At 37.5% G+C, this 12,077-nt stretch overlaps 1 protein-coding gene across 3 annotated transcripts in view; it reads left to right on the top strand.

The window, feature by feature from the left end:
• CEP135 (centrosomal protein 135) overlaps positions 1-10,169 on the top strand; it is a 74,586-nt gene extending 64,417 nt beyond the window's left edge. For all 3 annotated transcript variants that reach the window (XM_035004936.1, XM_035004937.1, XM_035004935.1), the window contains exons 24-26: positions 48-152; positions 3,080-3,192; positions 8,732-10,169. In XM_035004936.1, the coding sequence (XP_034860827.1) occupies positions 48-152; positions 3,080-3,182 (208 nt within the window). In that variant the 3' untranslated portion in view covers positions 3,183-3,192; positions 8,732-10,169. The remainder of the gene's footprint in view (positions 1-47; positions 153-3,079; positions 3,193-8,731) is intronic.
• The last annotated feature ends 1,908 nt before the right edge of the window (positions 10,170-12,077 follow it).

Below are 12,077 nucleotides of genomic sequence, written 5' to 3'. Positions count from 1 at the left end.
AACAGCACATTTATTTATTTCTTTGATTTTTAAAATTTGTTTTTAAGAACTAGTCAAGGCCGGGAAAACACCATGCTTCGGGCTAAAGTGACACAATTACAAACCGATCACGATGCTCTGAAAAGGCAGATTTCAACTGAAAGATACGAACGGTAAGAAAAATTCTTAGCACTGGACAGTGTTTTTATTTATTCCCTATCCTATTTCAAAAAGGATTTAATATAGCTTAAAAAGAGACAACTTCCGGGGCGCCTGGGTGGCTCAGTCGTTGGGCGTTTGCCTTCGGCTCAGGTCATGATCTCAGGGTCCTGGGATCAAGCCCCGCATCGGGCTCCCTGCTCCGCGGGAAGCCTGCTTCTCCCTCTCCCACTCCCCCTGCTTGTGTTCCCTCTCTCGCTGTGTCTCTCTCTGTCAAATAAATAAAATCTTTTAAAAAAAAAGACAACTTCCTTTTAGCATTTATACAAAAGTAAATTTCTTCTGATATTTCTTCCCAAAAAGGCAACAAGTGTTGTGGAAGATAATATCCTTATAGTAAATAAAGTAGCAGGTGTTGTCTCAATGTTTTCTATAGCATTTCTCAGGGCCATATTAGGGCATTATTTGAAAGAGTATAGGTAGGGAATCAGCAAGGTAGTAAGGATTCTACAAGAACCCAAAACAATATGGTCCAATAGGAAACTCTAAATATAGATCATCAACAAAAGTGATGATGATCATAAGAACAATTGATAAGGGACACCTGAGTGGTTCAGTCGGTTAAGTGTCTGCCTTTGGCTCAAGTCATGATTCCAGGGTCCTGGGATCAAGTCCCATATCGGGCTCCATGCTCAGCAGGGAGCCTGCTTCTCCCTCTGCCAGCCGCTTCCCCTGCTTGTGCTCTCTCTCTCTGACAAATAAGTAAATAAAATCTTAAAAAAAAAAAAAAATTGATAAATATGTGCCAGATACCATATACCAATAATCTATTTTTATGCCTATATTAGAGGAAACCAAAGTCACACAAATAGTAAATGGTAGAACCAAAACTAAAATCAAGGTAGATCTTGTATACCTGAAACTAACATGTATGTTAATTATACTTGAATTAAAAAAATAAATACAAATTTAATGGGCACCTGGGTGGCTCAATCGGTTAAGCATCTGACTCTTGATCTCAGCTCAGATCTTGATCTCAGTGTTATGAGTTCAAGCCCTGCATTGGGCTCCATGCTGGATGTGGAGTCTACTTAAAAATTAATTAATTATAACGAATTAAAATGAAGGAAAGGCAGATCTAATTTTATATCCCATACTCTTATATACAGTGTATTCCCTATAGCTTAGTAATTTTCATACTCACTTATATTCCAGTTCATTTGCTTTATTATATTGAAAATTTGAATCCCCAAGTGTTACAAAGAGAAATGAGACCTGCTTTTTTCACAGCTAAAATCAAAATCTAGTTTGCAGATCACTTAAGTTACTTTTCTTCCATTACTCTTTTTTTTTTTTTTTTAAGATTTTATTTATTTATTTGACAGAAAGAGGGAACACAAGCAGGGGGAGTTGGGGAGGGAGAAGCAGGCTTCCCATGGAACAAATTGCCCAATGCAGGACTCGATCCTAGGACCCTGGGATCATGACCTGAGCTGAAGGCAGATGCTTAATGACTGAGCCACCTAGGCGCCCCTCCATTACTCTTTCTTGCTATGTTAATACCATAGACATCAACATTCCTGAGATTTCATTCTCAAATAGTTGGTAAAATTGCTTATCAGGTCAATTTTTTGAGTTCTCTTATTATCCATTGGCATCAGAACTTTGAGTGATATGCTATTTGGAGCATAGACAGAATTTGCTAGGAAATATTTATGATTTTAAAGAGAAATGAAGCCTGAGTAGTGAAGAAATGCATCAGTGTCATAAAAGCAGTGTTATTAATTTCTCGTAATTGGGAAGATTTAGTTTCTCAGTGTGCTAAACTGTACATACATGATGATTTCCATTTCCTAATGATGATTTAAATTTTCTTAAATCCAAGGGCCCTAAATCAAGCCCTCTTTTGCCTAGGGTTATAAGACCCCATTAATTCTTCTTTTTCCATTGCCCCTGGTCCCCAAAGAAACCTTGGCTGACATGACCATGTCTCCTTTTCCTTACCGTCCAACTAGATTATACATTCTTACACCACCCAGGGAACAATATTGGTTCTTGGGGGAATAGAGAATGGCAAAAAAAAACTTTAGGTATTACAATGATTTATAGCCCTATAAAGGGCTTCAATACATAAATAGCGTATCTATGTATTAAAATTTCAGGGGGAGAGATAGCTAATTTGGGAGGAAGGAATATCTTTTTTTTTTTTTTTTTTTTTTTTAAGATTTTCTTTATTTATCAGAGAGAGAGAGAGACAGAGGCAGGCAGAGGGAGAAGCAGGCTCCTTGCTCAGCAAGGAGCCCGATGTGGGACTCGATCCCAGGACCCTGGGATCATGACCTGAGCCGAAGGCAGACGCTTAACCAACTGAGCCACCCAGGCGTCCCGGGAGGAGGGAATGTCTTAAAAAGTTTCTTTAGGGGGATAATAATGAAAAAAAGTTTGTGAAACACCCAACTAGGTAGAAATCCTGGATACTGAAGAACATAAGGCAGAAAGTCTAGGCCAGAGACAAAATAGCCCACAAAAGAGGGAGCAACAGAGTCACCATGCTTTGTGGGGCTGACTCAGACACAGGGAAGGAGATCATAACAGAGAAAATAGTGATTTCACTTCTGAAAGTTTGGGAGTTGTTAGGAAGGAGGCTAGGCTTATGTGCAAGAGGAGGTGGGAAAGGAAGTGGGGTGGGGTAGAGGAGGGAACCAGCCAACTTTGAAAATCTCTATTCAGGGAGGCTTTGAACAATCTCTTATGGTACATATTCCTTTAATTGAAATCTTTTATTCAGTACTTAAAAATTATATAAGGACATAGGATTTAAATTTAGTAGAAATACACATCAATTAATTGAGAAGCTATTTAATCACCCAGTAACAATTACAGCAGCTTATATTTGTATTTCACTTTTTGATATAATCTCTTATTTGTTTTTTACTGACAGAGAACGAGCAATCCAAGAGATGCGTCGCCATGGTCTTCCCACACCACCCCTTTGTTCTACTCTGAGGTCTCCTTTACATTCTCCTGAACATATAAACTGTTAATTATCAGAAGGTATGTATGTAACACCAAGGACAGGCAAAACAAATCCGTAGTTATAAAAATTCAGAAAGTAGTTTTCCGCATGGGGAGAGGGGAAATTGCCTACAAGGTAGTCAGGAGGGGCACCTGGGTGGCTCAGTCGTTAAGCATCTGCCTTCAGCTCAGGTCGTGATCCCAGGGTCCTGGGATCGAGCCCCACATCGGGCTCCCTGCTCGGCAGGAGGCCTGCTTCTCCCTCTCCCACTCCCCGTGCTTGTGTTCCCTCTCTCGCTCTCTCTTTCTGTCAAATAAATAAATAAATCTTTAAAAAAAAAAAAGAAAAGGTGGTCGGGAACTTTATGAGGTAATGGAATGTTCTGTATTTTGGTGATGATTACATGGGTATATAGGATTGTAAAAACTCAGTGACCTGAACATTAGTTCATGCTTTCATTGTATGTAAATTATATCTCATTTTAAAAAAGAGAAGACATACACAACAGAACACTAAATGACAGTATGAGATACCACATTTGATGAAGTGCCAAATTCAAGGTACAAATAATAGGTGGTAGAAGTGTAGACAAAGACGTAAAAATAGGAATGCACATGTCACAGTAGACTCAATCTGACAGGATTGGCAGGTTGGAAAATGATGAGGGAAGAAGGCATGGAAGGTAGAGTGGAACATACAGGCTATATTGAATGTGAGGCAAAATTAGAGATTCTATGTAGTCTTGATTCTGTGAGTCAAGGGGAGCCATTGAAGGTCCTTCTGTGTATAGGATGAATACAAGGGAGGGATTAAGATGAAAGAACTGCTCCTGGTGGATCAACTTCATATTTGGGCCATATTGGGGAGGGTGGAAATCAGAGGGAGACCAGAAAGAGATATGAAATGAACAGTATACTCAGCTCAGGATCTGTATAATAATATTGAAAGCTAGGGGCGCCTGGGTGGCTCAGTTGGTTAAGCGACTGCTTTCGGCTCAGGTCATGATCCTGGAGTCCCTGGATCGAGTCCTGCATCGGGCTCCCTGCTCAGCAGGGAGCCTGCTTCTCCCTCTGACCCTCCCCCCTCTCATGTGCTCTCTCTCTCTCATTCTCTCTGTCTCAAATAAATAAATAAAATCTTTAAAAAAAAAAAAATATTGAAAGCTAGGACAGATTTTAAAAAACAAATTGTAATATATATCAGAAAAGTGCCATATCCTAGTATACAGCTCAGTGAGTTTTCACAAATAGAACACACCTATGTATAACCTACACCCAGACCAAGAAACAAAATCTATCTCTCTCAGGCTCTCTCCTGGTCGTAAGCCCTGCTCCAGAAGTAACTGTCCTGTCTATTAAAAACAGATTTCTTTTGCCTGTTTTTGGACATTTTTTAAATGAAATCATACATTTCTGGCTTTTTTTCTTCTACAGTATATTTGTGAGATTCATTCATACCGTTGTGTGTATTTGTAGGCTGTTCAGTCTTGTTGCTGCATTGTGTGTACTCATTCCGTTGTTGATGGGCTTCTGGTAATTTCCAGTTTGGGCTCTTACAGAGTTATGATGAACATTCTAGTACCTGTAGGTGAACAGACATGTGCATTTCCTTTGGGTATGCACTCAGGACTGAGGTTGTTTGGTCACTGGACATGCAGATGTTCAAACTTAAGTAGCTATAGCAAAGTGGTTGTAAAGAGCTAGGATACATTTGACAGAGGAAGGGCCAAAGGGATGTGCTGATTCACTGGAGATGGGAATGAATGGGAAAGAAGTATGTCAGACCCAGGGCTTGAAAGGTAGGTGACTGAAAAATGCAAGCTCCCTGACCAAAAGAGTAAAGTCAGTCTTTTTAAAAAATATGCATTTCTTCGTCTTTTTTTAAATAGAAGTATATAGAAGATAATTAAGCATTTCTTCAATGACTCAGAATCCTCATTATGTACATTAATTATGTGCTGTGCTTTAACATACTGATGCCTCCAGGGTTTATTGGTATTTGTAGGGCCTAGGTTTGTTGTTGTTGTTTTTTAAAGATTTTATTTATTTATTTGACAGAGAGAGACACAGCAAGAGAGGGAACACAAGCAGGGGGGAGTGGGAGAGGGAGAAGCAGGCTTCCCGCCGAGCAAGGAGCCCGAGGTGGGGCTCGATCCCAGGACCTTGGGATCATGACCTGGGCCAAAGGCAGACGCTTAATGACTGAGCCACCCAAGCACCCCTGTTTTTTTTTTTAAGATTTTATTTATTTATTTATTTGACTGAGAGAGACAGCAAGAGCAGGAACACAAGCAGAGGGAGTGGGAGAGGGAGAAGCAGGCTTCCCGCCGAGTGGGAAGCCCAATGTGGGGCTCATTGTGGGGCTCACTGTGGGGCTTGATCCCAGGATCCTGGGATCATGACCTGAGCTGAAGGCAGATGCTTAACGACTGAGCCACCCAGACACCCCTGTAAGACCTAGGTTTAAATGATGCCTGATTGCTGTGCTTTTGCTTTTGTGTTTGTTTGTTTGATTAGAGCGTGTATTTTCCTCTTTTCACTTTGAAGATCACTTCTCGATGCTGGCTGCAAACACTGTGTCCTCAGAACTTCAAAGCTTTGCTGTATTAATTTGAATGTGATTAGATGGAGGTTCAGCTTCTCCTTATAAAGCCTTGTAACAGCTGTGACGTATACATTTTCTCATACTAGATTCACAGCTACATATTAGATCAGGGATTGGTAAGCTAAGGTCTGTGAGCCAACTGTACTCCACTGCCTATTTTTGTAAATTTAGCTTTATTGGAGCATAGCCACAGCTGTTTATATATCGTGTAAGACTGCTTTTCTACAGTTGCTGAATTGAGTAGTTGTAATGGAGACCCCATGGCCCACAAATCTAAAATATTTACTACCTGGCCTTTCACATCCTGTGGCCTCTAGAAAATTCCGCTGTACACCCGTGAGATAGTAGAGTGAAAAAACAAATCTTTAGTTTTATGAAAATAGGCTTTACCTTATAAGACCCCCCAAAAGGGTCTTGGGGACTCCCAGAGATCCCCAGATTCTACTTTAAGAACCACTGATATAGAACATACTGGATTTCAGCAATCTCTAAAGCTGAATTAGAAAACTTTTTGTTTTGTTTTTGTTTTTGTTTTTTTTTAAGATTTTATTTATTTATTTGACAGAGAGAGACACGGTGAGAGAGGGAACACAAGCAGGGGGAGTGGGAGAGGGAGAAGCAGGCTTCCTGCTGAGCAGGGAGCCCAGTGCAGGGCTTGATCCCAGGACCCTGGGATCATGACCTGAGCCGAAGACAGACACTTAACGACTGAGCCACCCAGGCACCCCTGTTGTGTTTTGCTTTAAAGGTTTTTTATTTTTAAGTAATATCTACACCCAACATGGGGCTCAAACTCACAACCCCGAGATCGAGAGTAACCTGTTCCACCGACTGAGCCAGCCAGGCATCCCAAAACTTTTTAATTGCGATAAAATATATATAATGTGAATTTTGCCATCTTAACTATTTTGAAAGTGTACAACTCAGTGGCATTAAATTCACAATGTTGTACAGCCAAAACCACTATTTCCAAAACTTTTTCATCACCCCAACCAGAAACTCTATATCCATTAGGCAATAACTCTCCAGTCGCCTGACTTTACCTCCGTAGGCCCTGGAAATCTGTAATCTACTTTTCTATGAATTTGCCTATTCTGGATTTTCATGTAAGTGAAATCATACTATATTTGTCCTTTTGTGTTGGGCTTGTTTCACTTAGGATCATGTTTTCAAGGTTCATCTATATTGTAGTGTGTGTCAGAACTTGATTCTTTTTTATGGTTGAATAATATTCCTGTGTGTGTTTGTGCCACATTTTGTTTATCTACTCATCAGTTGATGGACACCTGGATTGTTTTCACCTCCTAGCTATTGTGCATAATGCTGCTATGAACATTGGTGTATGGTATCTGTTTTAGTCCCTGTTTTCAAATCTTTTGGGAGTACCTAAGAATAGAGTTTCTGGGTCATATGGTAATTCTGTGTTTAAATAATATATCCCCACTGAGAAAACATAAAATACAAAAATATAAAGAAGGAAACAAAATCACTTTTTTTAACATTTTTTTATTGTTATAAAATATATATAACATCAAATGTATCATTCTAACCATTTTTAAGTGTGCATTTCTCTGGCAATTAGTACATTCACATTATTATGCAAAAATAATGTCCACTGTCCATCTCCAGAACTTTTTTATCTTCTTCAACTGAAACTCTTTACCCATTAAACACTAACTCCCCATCCTTCCCTCCCCCCCAGCTCCTGGCAACCACCATTACAAATTTCTGTCTCTATGAATTTGACTACTCTGTTTACCTCATATAATTGGAATCATACAGTATTTGTCCTTTTTGTGACTTACAGTGTTTTCAGGGTCCATCCAAGTTGGAGCATGTGTCAGAATTTCCGTCTTTTTTGAGGCTGAACAATATTCTGTTGTATGAATACACCACGTTTTGTTTATCCATTCGTGAGTTGATAGATACTTAAGTTGCTTCTGTCTTTTGGCTGTTGTGAAAATGGATGTACAAATCAAAATCACTTTTAATCCTACAACCCAGAGAAATTAGCAATTATCATTTTGGTATATACTTTCTTCGTGTGTTTGATGTGTAATAAATACACACATTCATAGACATATAATTCTAATAGAGATCATACTCGAAATAGTTTTTATCCTATTTTTTGTTTTGTTTTGTTCTTTGGGGTTTTTCCCCCTTAATAAATTGTTGAGAGCATCTGTTCTTTTTTTTTTTTTTAATATTTTTATTTATTTATTTGAGAGAAAGAATGAGAGAGAGAGAGCATGAGAGGGGGGAGGGTCAGAGGAAGAAGCAGACTCCCTGCCGAGCAGGGAGCCCAATGTAGGACTCGATCCCGGGACTCCAGGATCATGACCTGAGCCGAAGGCAGTCGCTTAACCAACTGAGCCACCCAGGCGTCCCGAGAGCATCTATTCTTACCATTGAAAGTATTTTCAAAAATGCCATTTTAAAATCATTATGTAACAGTTCATCACATGAATATTCCATGATTTACTTAGATTACTTTCTCAGTGTTTCCATTGTGGAATTTTTCATTGTGTGTGTGTGTTTGTGTGTGTTTGTGTTTTAATTGGGAGGCTGATTAAATAGCACATAAGGTTAAAATATTTGAAAAAATATTTGACTATCCATACTATGCTGTTTTAAGACTCAACACAATTTACAGTACTTGTATATTATCCTAAATGTCATATTGTTCCTCAGTTTGAGTGATTTTTCTCAATTAATATGCTGTGTTATCCCTTTCTTTTCACTATTCATTTAGTCCTCATATACTTTGATGTACTTCCGTGGTTTGAGGGGAATATCTTTTTGAAGTGTAGAGCAGTACTTCTGAGCTATTAACTATAACTTGATTATGGGCAAAGGCTTTATTGGAGACTACAATTTCAGTTAAAACTGAAAACAATCTCAGTTTTTTGTGAATGTTCTAAGTAATTTTGTCGTTTTTCTCTTAACTCACCTTTCTTGTCCGCTCTTTTTCAGAATGATGGCTATCAATGAGTTAGCTATATGGATTTTTTAAAGGACGGAACAGTAATGAAATATTTGAAGTACTTGTTCCTGAAAATCATGAACATTGACACAAATTCTACCTCTGTCAACTTTTATTTAGATCAGTGAATATTTATGTAAAAAATTTGGTTTAAAAGAGCCATATCTATGTGTATATTTTTATATATATGACAGAACAAAATATGTATTAATAGTGCTAATGTTCTATCTGTATTTATACTACTCCTGACTTAAATTACTCCTCAAAGTGTGTGTTTATACTGTGAATTAATATAATGTATTGTTCACATTATGCTTTAATAATCTTTTTCATAATGTGTATATAAATATTCTTACAGTACTTCTAACAAAGTGTTTTTAGTTTTCATGCCTGTGTTTATAACCCATATCTTTAATGCATTCACATAAGGATTATCAACTTTGATGCTATGCTCTCTCACTTAACTTTTTTCTTCTAAATGTAAAATTATTCACCAGTATGTTGTCTGTCATCCAGGGTAATATATTCAAGTCTATTCTTAAAATAGTAGAGGTCTTGATAAAATAATGATTACCATATGTAGTTTGTTATTGCTCACTTGAACTGTGATGGGAAAGATGCATTTATATATTATATACAGTATATTATTTTGGTTATCACATGGACTTTTCATATAATACAGATTCTATCAAAATCAAACTAAAAGCTGCATTCAGAATTTTGTAAGACAGTAGAACAGAAATTTGGGACACTTTTTCAGTAAATAAAATTTCTCCCTGTATTAATTGAAAATCTCAGAGTATAAAAGTATATGGAGTAAATACAGTATTCTGTTAAAATGCCAATATACATTCAGTAATAGCAGTTTTTTGCTTCTAAACCTGTGTGTTGTAATTTATGAGTCTTGCAGAATAGTAGTAAACACTGAACTGTGGCATGTTAAATAGAAAACAACTTTTTACAATTTTCAAAGTTGTAATTTTAAGGAATTTAAATATATACATACATGAATAGAAGAACAGAAGTACAAAATAGAATGTCAGATACAAAAACTAATCGTGTTTGAACCATACACATTTGAAGAAAATTCTGTTCTCTGTAGATTTCATTATGATTGAAAAAGAAGAACTTAAGAACTAACATAGGAAAGTTGAAGAGCAGTTATTTATGATACGTTTTGTTTCCTCTTGTGCTTTACTACAGTGGAGTTTGTGTGTGTGTGTTTGTGTGTACCTGGGGGTGGGCACTGTTGTTTTTCCAAAACTAATATGCCTTATATGTTCGGGTTATGCTCTTTGCAATAATTCACTGTATATTTGGTTGTGATGTGGTTTACTTTTCTACCATCTTTGTAATTTTATGTATTCCACCTTCTTTGTGTGAATTCATGTATTATGTAGCAAAATACAAGAGAAATGGGACTGTTTGCAATGTCATGGAAAAATCTTTTAATAAATATATGTAAATAAATAAAAAATATCTGTCCCCACCTTTTCCCCCTAAGCAACAGCAAGACATACTGTGTTAATATTTTTAATGTTTTCCATAATTTAAAAATGTATAGCTTTAATTGTTATTTTCTTAACCATGTTACAATTTTTCTAAATTATTTTTATCCTGGGACGCCTGGGTGGCACAGTCCATTAAGTGGCTGCCTTCGGCTCAGGTCATGATCCCAGGGTCCTGGGATCGAGCCCCGCATCGGGCTCCCTGCTCTGCGGGAAGCCTGCCTCTCCCTCTCCCACTCCCCCTGCTTGTGTTCCCTCTCTTGCTGTGTCTCTCTCTGTCAAATAAATAAATAAAATCTTTAAAAATAAAAATAAAAAATAAATTAGTTTTATCCTAAAATACCGAATGTTCTGACCTTTTATAGATGTTTTTGTTTCAAGTAATTTTAAATTATGCTTGATATAGATTTTCCAATAAACTTTCCAGTCAATTTATTTTCTCTTTCTTACAAATAGTTTTTTCTTAAATTTTAGCAATATTCTTAATTCTAAAGTTAAGTACAATTAATTCAAATCAAACTTTATCATGATAGGATATGGGGAAGTTGCTGTGCTTATGTACCAGGTACTTTTTTTTTTACTGACTTTGATTTATTTCTAGGTAGTTCAAATATAAGAAATGAAGTCAAAGGTTGTTTGAAATCCATCTACAAAATGATTAAACAGGCTCTCCCCAGTTCTTAGATGATTTTAGCGCCTGACTTACTGTCTTTCTACCATTAGTTCTATCATCAGTCTTTTTTATGTATCTTCTTAGAACAGTGGTTATTGACCAGTCCTGCACATTAGAGTTACCTGGACAATTTTAATGAAAAACTGATTTCTGAGCCCTACACTAGTCCAAATAAGAATCTCTGGGGGTTAGGTGTGACATTTTGGTATTGTTTGTTTGTTTAGTTTTAGGTTCTCTAGGTGATTCTAATGTGTCACCAGATTTAAAATGCTAATTTAGAAACTGATCCACCAAACTGATTTCATGACCTACTAATGGGACTCAACCTATGGTTTGAAAACACTGCTCTAGATCTTATCATTACTTCCAAAAATCTCAACTTCCAGCATGCTACTTACCCCCCTTTCTGGGTCACTCTGTCATGCCTAGCCTAACAATTCTTTGACTCTCCCAGGATCTCCAGACAATCGATTCTCTCACCTATCCTTTGTCTAGAAGTCCCTCGCTTTCCTTTTTATCTAGCATAGACATCATTTTCTTTGCATATACCCTAAATTCTCTTATCCCTCTAAACTGAAAACTCAAATCTTGTTTGTATCCAACTATTCCAACTACGCTGCATCTGTACCTAAGCAGCTGAACGGGACTAGAGAAAAAACCAACCATGCGGACTCTTTTCACTTGAAACTTAAGGCCCTGAAAATCAAGGGCCCACAGCACTGTGTGAGGATCTGTACACATTTTCCTGGTCAATTCACAATCTCTCAACAAACATTTCACACCTTCTCCTCTCAGACCTTCAGTCCTCCCTCTTTCTTGCTCTCAGGTTGTTTCCTTTTTCACTGAGAAAGTGGAAACAGTAAGGAAACTTTCTCACCCTCCCAAATCTATTAACAATAGATTTGGAGACATCCGTATCTTTATAACTTCCTATTCTAACACAAACCATCTCTACCTCTAGCTATTTTATCTAGTTGTGATCAGCGTTCATTCCTTCTACTACTCAAAAGACTCCTGCATTTAACCCCACGTTCCTGAGTCATTTTGGCTCTATTGGCTTGTTCGAACTTGAGTGCATACCTTCCATTTTTAATCTCCCATTTTAAAACCCTCCCAGACCCAACCATTCCATTTTTTGCACCCTTCAGAGCAAAA

This window comes from Mirounga leonina, unplaced genomic scaffold, assembly GCF_011800145.1.
Source record: "Mirounga leonina isolate KUSES-001 unplaced genomic scaffold, KU_Mleo_1.0 Mir_129, whole genome shotgun sequence".
NCBI classification, from domain to species: Eukaryota; Metazoa; Chordata; class Mammalia; order Carnivora; family Phocidae; genus Mirounga; species Mirounga leonina.
Note: the sequence above shows the minus strand (reverse complement) of the source record. Positions and strands in the feature narration are given on the sequence as shown.